The 17,934-nt window shown below is 44.2% G+C and overlaps 2 protein-coding genes across 2 annotated transcripts; one reads left to right on the top strand and one right to left on the bottom strand.

Annotated features, from left to right (window-relative positions):
* Window positions 1-120: 120 nt before the first annotated feature.
* Window positions 121-10,454, bottom strand: LOC134014087 (glycerophosphodiester phosphodiesterase domain-containing protein 5-like). The gene is made up of 16 exons (XM_062453961.1): window positions 10,153-10,454; window positions 9,236-9,481; window positions 8,659-8,762; window positions 8,367-8,460; window positions 7,425-7,484; window positions 6,731-6,829; window positions 6,555-6,648; window positions 6,013-6,158; window positions 5,611-5,693; window positions 5,356-5,506; window positions 4,604-4,828; window positions 4,316-4,473; window positions 4,049-4,196; window positions 2,968-3,050; window positions 2,752-2,831; window positions 121-1,633 (listed from the first exon to the last, which is right to left on the bottom strand). Exons 2-16 carry the CDS (start codon window positions 9,413-9,415, stop codon window positions 1,533-1,535), a joined length of 1,806 nt encoding a protein of 601 aa, XP_062309945.1. The 5' UTR covers window positions 9,416-9,481; window positions 10,153-10,454; the 3' UTR covers window positions 121-1,532.
* Window positions 10,455-14,788: 4,334 nt separating this feature from the next.
* LOC134014076 (aquaporin-11-like) lies at window positions 14,789-17,311 on the top strand. The gene is made up of 3 exons (XM_062453947.1): window positions 14,789-15,518; window positions 15,949-16,065; window positions 16,317-17,311. The coding sequence occupies exons 1-3, from the start codon at window positions 14,927-14,929 to the stop codon at window positions 16,418-16,420; spliced, it is 813 nt and encodes a 270-aa protein (XP_062309931.1). The 5' UTR covers window positions 14,789-14,926; the 3' UTR covers window positions 16,421-17,311.
* Window positions 17,312-17,934: the final 623 nt, after the last annotated feature.

The raw sequence follows: 17,934 nt of genomic DNA, 5'->3' as shown, positions 1-17,934 counted from the left end.
GCTGTGCTAATGTTGCTAATGCTAATATTTTTGAGCGAAGCCCTTTTTGTTAGTATAGGGGGAAAAAGGGTTAGGGTTAGAAAGAAAAAAACAAAGTGAGTGCCTTTCACAGGGGTTAAGTATGATTAAAAAATTTATTTGCATGTTTTAGAATGAAAAGTAATACCAAAACACATTTCAAAACATTTATTATATGGTATTTTGTTACATTCGGACTAACTATAAAACATGACTGTCAAATGTTGCCACAACAAACAGCAATGTAGCGCAAATGAAAGGGACCACAGTTAGTTGTGTATGGCTATTCACAGTACATGTTAAGTTTTTTTATAGAGTGATCTTTGGCAAAACACTAAACTGTACAAACTACATTTTTGTGGTGGCATATAACAAATTTCCCCTGCGAAGAAAACACACTTGGTGTTTTCCCCCCTATACTAACAAAAAGGGCGGGAAAACGTGAGGGAAAACAAAAAGGGCTTCGCTCCAAAATATTAGCATTAGCAAAAAAAAAAAAAAAAGGTTGTTCATGTTGCTAATGCTAATTGCTGTGCTAATGCTAATATTTTAGAGCGAAGCCCTTTTTGTTTTCCCTCACGTTTTCCCGCCCTTTTTGTTAGTATAGGGGAAACCTGAGGCTTCATTGGAATTCACATTGACTGGACAATTACTTCCAACCATTTAACACAAATGCTATTTTGTATAGAATTCACTTAAATTTGTACAACAAAAAAATATATTTCTCAGTTAGATTTTGTCTCATCCTTACCAGAAGGATTTACAAAACAGTTGCTTTAGAATTGTGCTCTCAAATTTTCAGAGATTAAGTTTCTAGATCACAACATTTTATGATCAAAGCCGTTTTACAGTTTATAAAGTGTTGTTATATAAAGTGTTGCTAAGCTTTGTATTAAGGTTATTACGGCAAGCATACTTTTAAATTCAAACTGCTGAAACTAGGCAGAATGCCTCACACGCAGACCGAAATGTTTAAAAAAGTTACACTATACTAATTACACTATTACAATGCATTTAAATTAAGTCCATTAACAAACAGACATTAGAAATTATAGTCAAATTAAAAGGTCACTTTTTTCTTCCTTCACAACAGAAACCTGCTAAATTTTAAGAGATTAAACAAAATGGAGATTAAATTATATATTCGGATATCTAAGAAGTGCTACGTTCGCGTCGGGGAGGCAGTGAGTGGCTCAGAGAACCGCCCGGAAGTTTTTAAAGTGTCATTTAGTTTCTCAAACCTGATTCTTACTATCCTGTATGGTATTTGCTTTGTGTCACTAGAAACGTCCAGATGAGGGGTCTCCAACCCTGTTCCTGGAGATCTGCCTGTAGGTTTTTGCTCCAACCACACTCATTTGACCTGATTCAACACTAGCTACCTGATCAACCAGCTGATTAGAGTCAGGTGTGCTAGACTGGTGTTGGAGCGAAAACCTACAGACAGGTATTATCCCCTGGTCTAGATGAAGCGTGTGTGTGCGCAGAGCGATAACATCTCACAGAGGGGGTTTTCAGTGTTCAGACACGGTTGCCAGGTTTGGGGCGGTGACCAAGGGGCTGCGAGTGTCTCCAAGGATGGTGACGCTGGAGATGGACCAGACATCACTCAGTTCTGACCAGAGAAGGAGAGACCAGAGTTGTTAGGGGTTAGCCAGCACGTTGTCGTGGGAAATTGATTATGGGATAGCAAGGCAAACTAGGAAAGGTTCTGGGGCCTAGAATGGCTGACTTCTAACTGCGTAGTTAAGAAACCCTGCGCAGTTGATAAACTCCACTTTAAACTGGATTTAACCAGAAACAAGGAAAATATGAGGGGAGAAGAGAGTTGGCAAACTTATGATGGGAAATTAACTGGTATCCTTAGGAAAATAGGCTGTTATTGCATAACAGAGTGTATGGTGGGGTCGTTCAACTTAAGAGGGCCTGCCAGAAAGGAAGGGAGGAGTGAGACAGGGTGCAGCAGGTGGGAGAAAATCATCTTTGAACTTAGTCTTAAGGGACTACAGTCATGCATCCAAAAGTGGTAGATTCGGCCAGAACAGAGAGAGATGGAAGATGTAGGAACGGGTTAAGCATGTTGGGGTGAACTGGGGTTGAGATGAAGCGGGAACATGGGAAGTGAAGTAGAGGGCTTTTCCAGTAAGAGAGAAGTTGATCAACACTTTAAGAGCCAGAGGATGCACACGCAGTTGTGGGGTGGTTAGGAACTGGTTAAAGAACCGTCTAGAATGTTCTAAAAGGTTATGTCATTATATTACACAGGGTGGGGGATTATTCTCATTTAGACTATAAAACATGAGTTTTGGGGCATTGGGCTTTGTCTTTTTGTATGTCTATGTGAATGCTCATCTGCCTTGCCGAAATAAACCAGCAAGCTGCCTTGAGCTGTTGAAAGTTATTTTGTCTTCGACTCCTTTTTCCTACTACCTTCTACGGATGTCTGATTTTCTACAACAAGGTCATCTTACAAATCTGTACATGTATTGATAAGGTGTTGGACTAAATAAATGTCTCAACTGTCTCATCATTCACTGCCTTGGATTTTCCTTTGGGATTAATGAGGCAAATCCAACCAAACTGGGGGATAGTTATCGTTCGGCGGCAGAGAATTACACCTTGAATCCAGAGGTTGCAAGCTCAAATCCTCTTTCTATAATGTTGCTTTAGAGAAAAGCGCACTGTGTTTTTTTGCAGGGACACAGTGCGACACGGCGTACATAGCTGGCTGACCTGTTGGAAACTTGCTGTAGGTGCCGCTGTCCAGTGTCGTCTCGCTGGTGGAGCAGAACGCCAGGCCCCGCTCTCTCCACCTGGCAGTAGCACAACAACAACAGTTACCTCCAAGTTAACCCCCACCCAGCATTTTATTTTAAAATACTTTATTTTTTATTTTTTATAAAGTGTTGTAATTTAGCTTGCTGACGAATCCCAGCCCCAGTGTCTCACCAGTGGAAGATGGAGATGAGGAAGATGAAGAGGAAGGAGACCAGATCTGTGAGGATCCACATTAAACTGTACTCATCAGGAGTCTGGAGAGAAAGTAGGGAGAGAGGGGTAGAGAGGAGGGATTAACCCTTGTGTTATCTTCGGGTCATTCTGACCCATCAGTCATGTGACCCACCGTCGTATTGCGACAACTTTACCGCATACAAAAACAAAGTGAATAATTTTCTCTTAACCGTTGGGCTGTCTCAGACCCCCCACATTGCGAAGGTCAAAAGAAAATTATTTGTTTTTGTATTGGGTAAAATTGGGTAAACACAACGATGGTTCGTTATGAACCTTGGGGTCATGTGACCCGAAGGCAGCACAAGGGTTGAGGAATAAACGATAGCATATTAGCTGGCCATATGAGTATCAATCCCAAGCAAAGACTTAAACGTACAAAACATACATTTAAGCTGCCAATACGTTTGCGAAGTCATATGAAGACACAGATGGATGATGGTGTGATGGATGACGCAGTGATGGATGACGGTGTGATGGATGACAGAGTGATGGATGACGGTGTGATGGATGACGGAGTGAGGGATGACGGAGTGATGGATGACGGAGTGATGGATGACGGTGTGATGGATGACGGAGTGAGGGATGACGGAGTGATGGATGACGGTGTGATGGATGACGGAGTGAGGGATGACGGTGTGATGGATGACGGAGTGAGGGATGACGGAGTGAGGGATGACGGAGTGATGGATGACGGAGTGAGGGATGACGGAGTGATGGATGACGGTGTGTTGGATGACGGTGTGAGGGATGACGGAGTGAGGGATGACGGTGTGATGGATGACGGTGTGATGGATGACGGAGTGAGGGATGACGGAGTGAGGGATGACGGTGTGATGGATGACGGAGTGAGGGATGACGGAGTGATGGATGACGGAGTGAGGGATGACGGAGTGAGGGATGACGGAGTGAGGGATGACGGTGTGATGGATGACGGTGTGAGGGATGACGGTGTGAGGGATGACGGTGTGATGGATGACGGAGTGAGGGATGACGGAGTGAGGGATGACGGTGCTCTCACCATGAGGAAGAGGGGGCTCTGCAGCGTGCGGAGCAGCTGGGGGGCGTTAGTGGTGACGGAGTGAGCGCCGGCACACCAGGCCAGGGAGTAGAGCCAGGGCTGGCTGATCACATACAGGTTGGTGCTGATGTTCACCGCTGCATTCTCACTGTGGGGAGGGGGGGTTAGAGCACGGACAGCCCTGGAGGGACACACACACACACACACACGTACTACAGACACTCTCAGACACACACACACGTACTACAGACACACACTCCTCCACACCTGATGAGCTGGGTGGACATGGAACTGTAGTGAAGGTTGAGCTTGACGATGTGGTTCTTCTGCAGCTCCTCCAGGGGGAGCAGGCTGCCTGAGGTCTGCTGGAGGTCATGGTCCTTCTCCTGGACCAGGGCTCGCAGGTCTGGAGGCAGCCACAACACCTGACACACACACACACACACTCTCATTCATAATGATCCTTTAGTATCTGACATCTCCTGGATACCACATAGATAGAGAAAACGCTAGATTACTAGTCCCTGGGAAAACGCGTCCCACAGCGCCCCCTACCTGACTGGAGCGGATGGACGACTGGTTCTGGATGACCTCCAGGGTGCGTGAGATCCAGGTGTCCCTGTGCGGATGGCCCCTGGGCGGCCTGTACAGGTCGAAGATCACCAGCTTGTTCCTCCGGGCAGCCAGGTCCAGGAAGGCCTTGAGGGTGCAGACCGACTGGTTCTGTGCCCACGCCCGGTCCTCAGCACGCAGAGACCTGGCTGTGCCGAACGGGTCACGCTGCAGAGAGAGAGACACAGAGAGAGAAAGAGAGAGTGAGAGAGAGAGAGAGAGAGAGTGAGTGAAAGAGAGAGAGACAGAAAGAGAGAGAGAGAGAGACAGAAAGAGAGAGAGACACACACAGAGAGAGAGAGACAGAGAGACAGAGAGAGACAGACAGAAAGAGTGAGGTAGAGAGGAGAGACACAGAGAGAGACAAAAAGCGAGAGACAGAGAGAGAGAGAGCGACAACCAGACAGAGAGATGTGGGAAGAGGAAGACAGAGCATTGACAGAGTCAATACATAATTAAGGTGGTAGCACACTGACGTAACACACATCAATACGTTCTGTATCTAAAGTTTCATAATGGCGTAACCACACAACCCAGGACGTCAATGTTTTCTTTGACTCCCTCCTGTTATTTATTACAAAAACATGAGCTTGGCCAGCCGTAATCAATACCAGCTCCTTCTGAGCTTGACTATATGACACTGCAGAGAGGAAGGCTGTCAAAATAAACACAAGACACCAAAATCATTCTCTCACCGAGAGGAACCAGGAGCCCGCGTTGAGCACCTCCAGTTCTGCCCAGGTAAACATGGCCGCCGCAGCGTCCGTCCTGTTGGGAAACACGTCCTGGACGTTGGTGGTCCTCCTCAGGGTCCGGTCGTGCATCAGGAACGGCACGCCGTCGTAGCTGTGGCAACGGGGGGTCACAAACGTCGGTTGGTTAGCGGTGTTTGCCCGTTTTAGTGTTGCCAAGCGACCGGTGTTGGTCGTCGGCCGTGGAAGCCGGCTGACCTGATAGTGACGTCAGTCTCCAGCCCCTGTCCTCCGGCTTCCAGCGCCTTCTCAAAGGACATGAGGGTGTTCTCTGGAGCAAGCTGTGTATCAAAACACACACACAAAATTATATAAGGATTAACAGTAATCTACCCTCGGGATAGCTAATCCCACAGAGAGAGAGAAGGAAGTGCCAGGCAATTAGTGATGTGAACGAGACACCTTCAGACCCGAGTCAGTCACCATTTCCAAATACTTGAGCCGCGCTTGGTTTCGAATCTCACTGCGATTCCAAGCCAACCATCTCCGGGCTGACTCCGAGAGGTGTCAGCTGTGAACCGAATCAAATGCACCTCTCGTCGACATTCATTCGCGTGGTTTGTTTCGAGTGGACGTGACCCAGGTCTGGTTGATACTCACCATAGGTGCCCCCCTGTGTCCGATGAGAGCTGGCGCTGGGCCCAGCCTGCCCTCCTCCTTGATGCAGGGGGAGTACACGCCCAGAGGCACCAAGTACAGAGCCCCCAGCACGGCCACGTACACCCCCACCATGAGCCCCCGCTCCACTGGAACACACAAGCCCTCACGTCACACACTCCCACGCTACAACACACTGAAAGATACTCCTACTAATAATAATAATATTAATAATAACACTATTAATTTAGCTTTTATCATACGTCATACACTGCATAAAACTTGTGTAATAATCCTGATTAACTTATTTAATAATTATTTCATTTAGTTTGTATCACCGTGCACTCCTGACCTACACAACAGACTGCATTATACTACTACTACTACAAATACATTTAATGATCTTTCATGCAAAAAGCTAACAATGTACAGGAGGGGATTTGAATCTGCAACCTCTTGACCTTTACGCAACAGCTTTGCCGTTGAGCCGTATGTGTCGTGTTTGGAGAGCAAATCAGTTTCCACTTAAGGTCACGCTTTCTCACCTTTCTTGTTCATGCGGAAGAAATGCAAGGCTATTGGCCAGGACAAGAGTGTCATCAGCAAGACTCCGCCCACATGCAAATACGGCGCAGTCACCTTTCAAAACAAACACTACGAGTTAATCGGTCTCTGACAGGAAAGGAAAGCAAAGGAAGATGGAGAGAGAGAAAGGACTCGCCTGGAAAGACAGGAGGAGTGTGGTCCACTCTTTGCTCCATAAGTCTGAGAGGACAGCTGTCGACACGATAGAAAAGACCAAAGATACCAGGATACCGATCTGCAAACGCAGCCAGCAAACACCTCACAGTTAGGCAGCCAACAGCAGTCAGAAAAACAGTCCGTCCCCCAAAGAATACATCATAATAAAACAGTCCAAGATAAACTATTATTCAGAAAACCAGTCAGCCATCTTGTCCAAAGCAACACACAAGAAGCTGTTGTGTCTAATTCTGTAACGAACGACAATGCTTGACAGTAAGACAGGGAGTCTTACTGGGCAAGGCACTTCACCCTACTTGCCTCAGGGGAATGTCCCTGTACTTACTGTAAGTTGCTCTGGATAAGAGTGTCTGCTAAATGACTAAATGTAAATGTAAGACAGTTGTTGTGAGATGTGGGTGGAGGTGAAGGAAGCACACAGATCAAATAAAAATGTATGTGTATCGCCCTTTTTACAAGCATGTCACAGAGGGCTTCACATACGCCCATAGAACTGCCCCTCAACCAACCTAAACCCTCAAGGAAGACCAGGAAAAACTCCCAGAAAAACTCACTAGAGGAGAAAAACTCACTCCTCATATAAACGTCAGGTACGATGGGGACTGTTGATAACAGCTTCAGAGGACTGTAAGGATGTAGGGTGATGTTCTTACCTTGTGTCCCCAGTGTAGGTAGAGCTTCTGCCCCTCTGCCAGCAAACACACCGCCAACAGCTGCAGATCACACACACACACACGGTCAGATCACACACACACACACTTGGTCGGATCACACATACACTTGGTCAGATCACACACACACACACTTGGTCAGATCACACACACACACACACTTGGTCAGATCACACACACACTTGGTCAGATCACACACACACACACTTGGTCAGATCACACACACACTTGGTCAGATCACACACACACTTGGTCAGATCACACACACACACACACTTGGTCAGATCACACTTACACTTGGTCAGATCACACACACACACACTTGGTCAGATCACACACACACTTGGTCAGATCACACACACACACTTGGTCAGATCACACACACACTTGGTCAGATCACACACACACTTGGTCAGATCACACACACACTTGGTCAGATCACACATACAAACAGGGACATAAACTAGCAAAGAACCAAACAAAACATTCCACCAACGGGAGACATGGCTGCCTTGGGAGAGAGAGCAGGGAATCAACTAATTAGCAATGACAAACAGCTGTTGCATACCAATGGCAGCGTGAGTAAGGGTGACATCTAGTGGACAAAACGCAGCATAACACAGAGTGACACTAAATATCAATAAATGAATCTATCCATCGATCCGTCGTAAGAGACCTTACTGATGAACTGCCCCTTCTGGAAACTCCACTAAAACCTGCCTCTCTTTCTCCTGCCTTCACAGCAAAGACTATCTGGCTCCAACATCGTCAGTGGAGGATGCTGTGATGTTAGCAGCTATGGGCAGGAGTCCCCAGTGGTTAGGGGAGGGGGACCCTGGGGCGTCATTGATTTATGTCAGATGTTTGTCGGCACCTCGGACCCCCCCTTGGAGGGGCCCCGTGTTCCTAATCCCCTCTCCTTACCAGCAGCACGGCGACATAGGTGAAGAAGGCTGCAGCGATGACCAGCAACACCACAGACCAGGGAAACCAAAAGCCCAGGTTCCCAAAGTTAAACCTACAGAGAGAGAGAGAGAGAGAGAGAGAGAGAGAGAGAGAGAGAGAGAGAGAGAGAGAGAGAGAGAGAGAGAGAGAGAGAGAGAGAGAGAGTGCGTACAGTATATCTGTGTGTACAGTACATATGTGTGTAAGTGTGTACAGTGTGTGTATATACAGTATGTGTGTTTGTGGGTTGTGTGTTTCTGTGCAAACCTACCAGTCAAAATCATTGTAGTCATTCTGTGCTTCGCTCCAGAAGTACAGAAACACCAGGGTGAGTGAAAAGGTCACCACGAGGAGGACTAAACTGGCACCCTCCAACTGCAGACAACAAACACAAACATAGCACGTAACTGGAAAGGCGTGGAGCCAGCGTTTACAAATCCAAAGAACACAGAACTGTGTTTTCCTGCTCCTTGTAAAGGGAACGACCATTGAACTCTAAAGGAGAGAGAGGAATGCTAGAAAAACAGCTCATTACATTCTTAAGCCCGGTTGAGATTTTGTGTGTGTTTCAAAGAGAGAGAAGCGAGTGTGTGTGTGTGTGTGTCTCTGTGGCTTCGTGGTTGGAATTACGTTAAGGGTCGAGGTTAGGAGTTAGGGACGGCTTATAGTAGGGTTAAAGTTAGGCTATTCAAGTTAGGTTTTTGGGTTAAGGTTAGAGTTAAGGTTAGGAGTTATGAAAAACTGGATTTTGAATGGGACTGAATTTCAACTCCTCACAAGGATAGATGTACACAACATATGTGTGTGTGTGTGCGTGTAGGTGTATGTCCATTGGTGTGACCTCTGACCTTGCTGCAGCAGCAGTCTCCCGGCTGGACACGGGTCCTCTGGTAGCGTCTCCATTGGCAACCATACAGGCCAGCCAGGCAGGACACCAGGGGCTGGTGCTCATAGCGCTGAAGCAACTTCTGACGCACAACTCGCAACCTTCCCAGCTTCAGCTTAGACAGCGTTGTAGGAGAGGCCATGGCTCACACACACACACCTTAAACATACAGCAACATAACCCCAAGAGCCTCCAGAACAAGCAGAGACTGGGGATGAGAGAAGTTTTTACAGAGAGAGAGAGAGAGAGAGAGAGAGAGAGAGAGAGAGAGAGAGAGAGAGAGAGAGAGAGTTACAAATGTGATGCGGCCAGTTCTAACCTTGACCCAGACGTTTCATAACTCCTTCAGATAAGAATAAATACACTGCGTTTCCGTTATACGCTCAACACCGACAAATTATCGCGTTCTGTCATCACTGACTTGTGAAACTGATTCATCCTAGTAGGTTACATATCTTTAAATATGACCATGTTTGTAATTTTTATGCTATCCCTTTTCGGCATGGAAAAATGATTAAGCACTGTTTGGTGGACATTATGTAAATTGTTATAAAGCCAAGGACTTTTGGTTTACAACAGACAAGGTGTGGACGTCATCCAGGAATACCATTTATCCTTCAGTCTAGACATTACATCAGTAATGTCTATTGCTACAGTTTTAGTTTATCTGAAATAACCATACAGAAATATTCAAAGAGAATGACAGGTACTAGTAAGCTACAGATAGAGCTTGTGCTTTTGCGCGAGCTGCTTTTCATAATCCGCGAGCACACTGACTGACCACAGGGTATCAAATGTAAGATAGGCTCAATGAATCGAAGAGAACGACGAATCGAATTCTTTACCGATTTTAGTGTAAATAGGCTAGGCTGTAATTACCTTAGCGAGGAGGTCTCTGCCGTTACGCCGCAGTGCGTACAGATCTTTAAGGTGTCTACGCAAGTCGTGCAGGTAGTCCTGACACCAAGTCTGTTGACATCGACCGACACCTGTTGCCAATGGAGACTCGGATATTTAATCTACAGTTTATGTCTTTTAAATTAATATTCCCTGTTCGATCTCCGATTGCCCGAGTTAAACTGCAAAGGCCGAATACTGATGTGAGTATCTTACTGTCTGTTCGTATACAGCTGGGTTCGGGGAAATTAGAAACAGTACATTATTAGAGAGAGAGAGTGAATGCGTGCCAACCCTTGTGGAGGCGGGGGATTGGATTTTTTTTTACTATCGAGCCTTTTGGTCTTACGTAAAGGGAAAGGCTACTGCTGTAAAGTCTTTCAGATTACTGTAGCATAACCAACGTTCTAAAATGAAAGACCCAATTGCGCTGGTCATGATTGCGAGAAGCGCTGCCGCGTTCACGTCAGTTCAAAGGCGTCCTTGTCCCATTCTGTGTGCACTGAAGGTAAATAACCTACCTTTTGCGCACAAAGGGGACTTACGTTTTCTCACGCATGATATGAATATTGAGAAGTGTATTTCGGCTATATTACATTCAGGCACATATCAGTCTCAGAACCTAATAGACAAGACACTCATCAGCCCCTGTTGACAACTTTGAGCTCAACTCCATATGGAGAACTCAGTGATCCCAAAGGGAGAGAAACGAACACATGAGCCAGTTATCCCGAGATTTCACGGTGTTATATGATCGGGTGTACGGCTTTCATGGTCGCGGGTGATCTCATGTTGATTAGACCTCTCAATCCGCACTCTAATGTCTGTTCTGTATATCCCAGCATCAAATGATTCTCACTGTACACTGAAGGGACTAGTATGTGTAACCGGAGTAAGTTTCAGGCATGTAACACCTTCCTAGTCAGAGTTAGCAGGGGGTGCATTTCGTGGCAAGAAGGAATATAACAAGCCTGCCATGAAATGCACCCCCCTCTATTGTATGTTCTGTGTATCCCAGCATCAAATGATTCTCACTGTACACTGAGGGGACTTATGAGTAACCAGAGTAAGTTTCATGCATGTGACACTTTATAGTCAGAGTTAGCAGGGGGTGCATTTCGTGGCAAGAAGGAATATAACAAGCCTGCCATGAAATGCACCCCCCTCTATTGTCTGTTCTGTGTATCCCAGCATCAAATGAGTCTCACTGTACACTGAGGGGACTAGTATGTGTAACCAGAGTAAGTTTCAGGCATGTAACACTTTCCTAGTCAGAGTTAGCAAGGGGTGCATTTTGTGGCAAGAAGGAATATAACAAACCTGCCATGAAATGCACCCCCACATTATTATGTTTTATTTTTCATTTATTTCATTGACTTATATTTCATTGAATGTTACTTAAATAAGAGTAACATTTCCTATATTAAAAAGGATTTGATGTTGAGAAAATGTATTTTGATGGTGATACATAGAGGTTTTAGTACTTGTCTTTTGTAGGCTATAGGCATGTGAACCTTTGGTCCGTTTTCAGGACAGCTGATGGCCTATTCTGGATCAGAAGGCTGTTGTTTTCGACCTGTCTGAGTAGTCCACCCTACGCTCAGGCTAACTGGATTAAAATCGCATGCCTTTGAACCTATACATTAGTAAGAAGAGCAATGTGAAATACTTTGAACCTGCTAAACAAAAGACATTGCCTTTGTTGTAAACTGATGCTGGGGACTTAAATTATGAACATTAATTAACAAATTATAAATGGAGATCATGTGCAAACAATGTAGCCTGGATGAAAGAGGGATTAAGGCTTTCTTTGAGTGGATGGCGACTTGGACACTGGACAGTCCTGATGAACTCTTACAAAACGGGCCCGCCCGCCGTACATGGAACTACACGAGGGTCTCCTAACATGTCCCTAGCTGTTGGTTGGTCAGGGTCAAACAGCAGTGAGTTCACATTAGGTTTTCTTGTAGGCGTATTGCCTTAATGTTATCTAAATATTGTATCTTCAACAGTACACACCAAAAGTATTTACGCATTTAGCAGACTCTTTAGCATATGTGACCTTTCTTGGGTTTTTTGCTGTGTACCAATATTGTCGGAAATTGTTGAATACTGAACTAGAAATGAATTACAAACATTTGATGACAGTTTTACAATTGAGTACACAGCACTGCAGCCAAAACAACTATGCCAAAGAAAAGCTAGCTATTTGTTGACGCATGGTGGCCTGTTACATACCTGAGGAGTGAGTTTCACTGATTCACACTGATTACATATACACAGGCCTGTCTGTGTATATGTAATCATTCATTTAGAATGAGTAAATTGTTAATGTTGAGCCCATGGGCGTCGTTAGACCCTTTTTACTGGGGCATGTGCCCCAGTATAAATCTGCTGTGCCCCAGTAAAATCTAAACTTTGAGTTTTAACAATTTACTTTATTAGTCAGTGCATTAATTTAGATTGATAATCCCGGAAAAAATAAACGCAGCATCCCAATCAACGCTTGTAAAAGTGTTTAACCGAAAACACAAACCGATGCACGCAGAATTCCATGTCAGCGCGCTCTTCTGAGGTTGCCAAATAGCCACTGCAGCACGCACACAGAAGTCCAGGTGTCGGACTCGGCACACAAGTCAGAATTGAGGTAGGCTAAGAAAACATTACAAAACTAAAGATAGTTTCGAAATGAGAGGCCTACCAATAATCTTATTTTGACAAAAACATAAAAACATTATTACATGAAGCTCAAGAAAACAGTATTTGCGCTCAAATTAATGCGAAAAAAATCGCATTAACTATTGATGTCCCTGCTAAAGCTGATATCAAACTTGTGTCCCTGAACTGTTGTATAGTGGGTTAAGCAAGGGGAGTTTCCTTCTGATTACTAGCCCGCTTCCCTAACCCCTCAGCCACCTGACTCCCATACATGTCGTGCTTATGGCGTCTGCTGCACCACGGTCTTGGCAGATGAAGGGTTTTCACGTCGAGGGTGAGATATCAAGTTCTTGTTCCCAGCACCAGGAAGTCCAAACAACTCTGTCAGAGACCGACCAGAGCAGCGCTTAGAAACGGACGAAGGGGCTTTCTTCCCATGTCAATTAGGCCATCACGAGGAACTAAGTCTGCAAACAATTGGCTCCTGAGCACAAAGAGTTGAGGGAGGGACAATTAAGGTATTTTCCATTCACTCCATAATTACACAAAACATCTCCCCGCTTGAGTGTGGACTGAATGGACAAACATTCAGCAAACATTTAAATTCAAAGCGATTGAAATGAAGCTCAACGAATGTAAACGCATAAACACACAGGCCAAGAAAGGGTGAATCAAGCATAGTTTAAGGAGGGAGATGAGGTGAGTCCGTTTACCCAGCGGAATTGGGCTTTATCTGATTTCCAAAACAATATTTTGTTTCATTGGCTGCCAGGTCAACAGTATCAGCTGGGGTTGCCCACAGATTTGCCTGAATGATTTGCCTAACCCCGAGAGTGAGAGCAAGAAGAAACAATCATCCCTTCTCGTCTGTCTCTTCTATGTGCATAATTTGTTTATTTTTTTGGTTTACTTTTACATCAGCGCAATGGTACAGAATAATATTTGGAGAGGAGAACATAGATATTCAAAGACTGACCCATGTATTCAAATTTGGGGTATTTCTGACCAGGAAAGTTCCACATGCATGAAACTTACTCTGGTTACTAGTCCCATCAATATACAGTAAAATAATTTGTTGGGATATTGTAAACTTTTCCTCTAAAATATTTTTTCAACCTTTATAAACTTTATTTGAAACTTTTTTTCTTAAATATTTTTGAAACGTTGGAAAACTTTTTAGAAACCTTTTTCCTAAAATATTTGTTCAACTTTTCAAAACTTTTTTTCGAAACTTTTGTGGGAAAACATTTACAGAACAGAAATGTTGTATGCTGGGATATACACTCCATCAAATTCGAGAACCCTGCTTTCTTAACTTTTTCTAGAACTGTGTGTTTGGTCATCCAGTATTTAAACATTTTCGTTGTAGCTATTTTGCTTCTGAAATGCCTTCCGAATATACTGAACTGACTTTAGTGATGTCATGTTAATAGAAGCACTTCCTTGTTTGGACAGAAGAGGTCAGCCTTGTTCAAGTAGAAATGAAGAATAAATCACTTTCTAATGACCAAAATATCATGTACATACTATGTCTTACACCCCCCTGATCAGTTGATTAAGGCATCCATAGTATTGTGTACATTTCCAACTGGGTGTTGTAAGTATGTGTAAATTATTTAGCCTCTAATTGCATACTATATTTAGAAGCAACTTGGACTGACCTTGGCTATACTGACCACTTATCACACTCAAGGATATATTACGCACATTGTGGGTGTTGGAAGATTCCTTCTGGCATAAAATAATCTGAATAAATATTATATAACTTCCCTTACAACCCTTTACATTTAAACCTTCAACGTTAATTAAAGTTGCAGTAGCCTATATCCAAATCTTAGAGAAAATTGTTTATATACATTCTTGTATTGAAGCCAAGACAACTCAAGTAATTACAGCATTTTACGTGCATATTTCGTCTCAACATGAACAGTTCTGAAACGTGGTTGTCGCTGATCCATCGACTTCCTGGTACTGACTACTACCACTCTGCTCGCGCGCCGGACGCCGGTGGACTTTGATGCATGCTGTGGGATACAAATAGCTGCTTTGGACAGACCCACAACTAAATTATTGACGGGGCTACGAGGCTTCTGCGATAATGGCAGATTTGGGAATATCATTAGTGCTATTAGCAGCAATAGTGTTTCTCTGTGAAGCAAGCCGCCGCACCACTGCGCAACTTTTTGGGAACAAATACGGCCTTTACATAACAGAGATAATCTCTACGTTTCAACTGTGTGCTTGCACACAGGAGCTCAAACTGCTGGGCGAGGCGGGTCAGATCGAACCGTACATTGGTTTGACCATAACTTACGTAATCACGGTAGTCCACATAACAACTTTTCAAGGAGCGCTCTGCAACCCCTACGGTGCTTTTGAGCGCGTTTACCGCAGAGAAGTCACCTATGCGAGCGCAGTGTGTTTGATAGCGTGCCAAATCATCGCGGCGATAGCGGCGCAGTTTTTGGCTCCCTACATCTGGACGTTGGGACTGTCCGATCTACACGTCAGTCATGGAAGATTCGGATTTAAATGTTTCAGCCCCCTTGGTGGCACCTTGATTGAGGCAGCGGCTGTGGAGCTGGCCTGCACCTTTTCCGTCCAAGCTGCAGTCATACACATTCATAAAGTGGAGGAGAAACTCCAGGTCCACGCCATTGCAGCCATCATCACATTTGTGGTTTATGCAGGTTTGTTCCCCTACGATAGTATAATACCTCAAATTATATAAAACTATTAAATTCGAGCAGATTAGATGTTATTTCAGTCAGTTAACAACTGAAGAGAATGGGTTGATGGGTTACTAAAGAAAACACTGAGGGCTGACTGTTCACGCACGGATCTGTCCAGAGGAGTGTCGGTACAAAGTTGTATTTATATTTAGTCATTTAGCAGACGCTCTTATCCAGAGCGACTTACAGTAAGTACAGGGACATTCCCCCCGAGGCAAGTAGAGTGAAGTGCCTTGCCCAAGGACACAACATCAGTTGGCACCGGGAATCGAACTGGCAACCTTCGGATTACTAGCCCGATTCCCCCACCGCTCAGCCACCTGACTCCCCTTCTGTTTGGTGCGTGAGCTGTCACACCGTCCATCACACCCCTGTTCTCTGTTCTCAGGTGGTAGTATTTCAGGAGCTGTGTTCAACCCAGTCCTGGCCTTGTCGGTCCAGTTTCCCTGCAGTGGGCACACCTTCCTGGAGTATTGCTTTGTCTACTGGCTGGGTCCATTGTTGGGTAAGACAGACTGAATGTATGCCATTTGCTCCCCCCCTATATCCAGTTATCTTATGTTAATATTGATAACATGATATTACAAGTCCAGCGGTGTGGCACACAGGTAACCTGATGCATCAACTCAGTGTGCATTCATGTGTTATGTTCACCACTGGTTCAGTTATTTTGATACAAGCTATAGTGGAAAGTATATGAAATTCACTCTCCCACCTCTCCCCCACCTCCTCTCTCCCTCCCTCCCTATGCACCAGGCATGACAAGCTGCATCCTACTATTTGAGAAAATTGTTCCTTTCCTTTCCGGTAAGAGCACTGTTGGACTGGAGTTCCCTGTTGCCCAGAAGAAGATTCAGTAACACCCACGCCAGATGTTAATGAGAAAACATAACATGTTTTTACTTCATTTTAAAGGGTTGGGTAAGAAGGTATAATGAGTACATAAATGATAAAAACATAATGAGGCGTTATTTCATGAGAAAAGCACTAGAACAGTTCAATGAAGTATATGTACATACAGTTATCCCATTATGCATTACTATGCGATAATAACTGGACGGGCTCCCTGCTTTGAAATGGGACCCAGCTGGAGTCAGCGTCCGAGGGCCAAGTAGGACAGAAGGCCAGCTTCCGACCTCTGACCTCCCTCAAGTCACACATACATGTTCTCATAACATGGCTAACTCGAATAAGAAAACTACTGCCGTAATCCTGTTTGTTTTTGTCAACACGAAGCACAATTTAAAAGCTTGTATTTTGTCCAGCTAGGTTTGACGATTTGTGTGCTATAAAATGGTTGTGTCAGCCGTTGGTTACCTATAGTGATCAAAGGGATGTAACTGGAGGACGATGCATTGCATGGATACTAGGAATGTTCACATTGTTCCTGTGTCCAAGCGCACAAGGTCTAAAGGGTGATAAAACAGAAATACGTTTGATTAACTATGCCTTAAAGGTCAGTTTCTCTTCCTGACAAAAGGGACCAGTCTGGATGTAGCGTGATAATTACCTCACTGGAGTACAGATGAATCCTCTATACTTTTCTATATAGAACCGATTTAGTTTAGTGTTCTGAACAATTTAAAAGGAATATGGTCTTTCAAATGTGAGAGTACTGTAGAAAACATATTTATAGCTCATTAAAGATATTTTGTTAATGTTTGCCAGGGACGAAATGGGTTTTGCTTAAACACATTTTAATAAAAATGATATGCATTCCACTTAAGTGACCTTTGATCAATTTATCTTAGGCTCCGGGTGGTCGATGTTTCTGTTGAAATGTACAATTTTTGAATTTATATAGTATGAAGAAAAAAAACAACTTTTGCAAAATATTTTTAAGTACGTTTCAAGGTGAAATACACCATGCATAACAAGATTTAGCTGATGGTGATTATATTTGCGGCTTTACCCTCATCAGATAACAGTACCGCTTGAGGGCTCTTAATCTGTTTGAGACTTCAGGGACACGTTACAGGGTGGAGTACATCTGGGTCAATGATGAAATCTCCATAAATGACCACTCAGAACTTGGTAAATAATGGACTCCTGTTCTGTAGATAAAAACATACAAACAACTTGGAAACTGCTTGTTTGTTCAAGCTCAGGGTCATGAGGTCATATTCTGCAAGATTTTGTTTTCACTTAGTAACAACTTTTCTGTTCTCAAATACTTTCCTCAAAGAGGAATGTATCCCTTCTACAGGGAGCGCTGAAATACGACATTTAGGCATCCAGTCTTTATTTACTAGTTTAATAACATGCAATATTGGTTAATTCATTAGGCAATATCACTTAGCACGTGCGATATCGTTATCACCAACGTGTCATATAATTGATCAACCTTTAGCATTTACTCCCTTGGCACTACCCA

The sequence above is a fragment of the Osmerus eperlanus genome, chromosome 27, assembly GCF_963692335.1.
Source record: "Osmerus eperlanus chromosome 27, fOsmEpe2.1, whole genome shotgun sequence".
In the NCBI taxonomy this organism is placed as follows: domain Eukaryota; kingdom Metazoa; phylum Chordata; class Actinopteri; order Osmeriformes; family Osmeridae; genus Osmerus; species Osmerus eperlanus.
The sequence above is the reverse complement of the archived record's forward strand: the minus strand, read 5'-3'. Positions and strand labels throughout refer to the sequence as shown.

Bases quoted from the DNA above. Each gene is read 5' to 3' on its own strand.
- LOC134014087 (XM_062453961.1), bottom strand. From the start codon at position 9,415: ATGGCCTCTCCTACAACGCTGTCTAAGCTGAAGCTGGGAAGGTTGCGA. The intron at 6,649-6,730 runs GCGAGTCCTTTC...TTGTTTTGAAAG, and splicing joins CACTCCTCCTGTCTTTCCAG to GTGACTGCGCCGTATTTGCA. The intron at 5,694-6,012 runs GTGAGTATCAAC...TTTGATACACAG, and splicing joins GACACAGGGGGGCACCTATG to CTTGCTCCAGAGAACACCCT.
- LOC134014076 (XM_062453947.1), top strand. From the start codon at position 14,927: ATGGCAGATTTGGGAATATCATTAGTGCTATTAGCAGCAATAGTGTTT. The intron at 15,519-15,948 runs GTTTGTTCCCCT...CTCTGTTCTCAG, and splicing joins CACATTTGTGGTTTATGCAG to GTGGTAGTATTTCAGGAGCT. The intron at 16,066-16,316 runs GTAAGACAGACT...CCTATGCACCAG, and splicing joins CTGGCTGGGTCCATTGTTGG to GCATGACAAGCTGCATCCTA.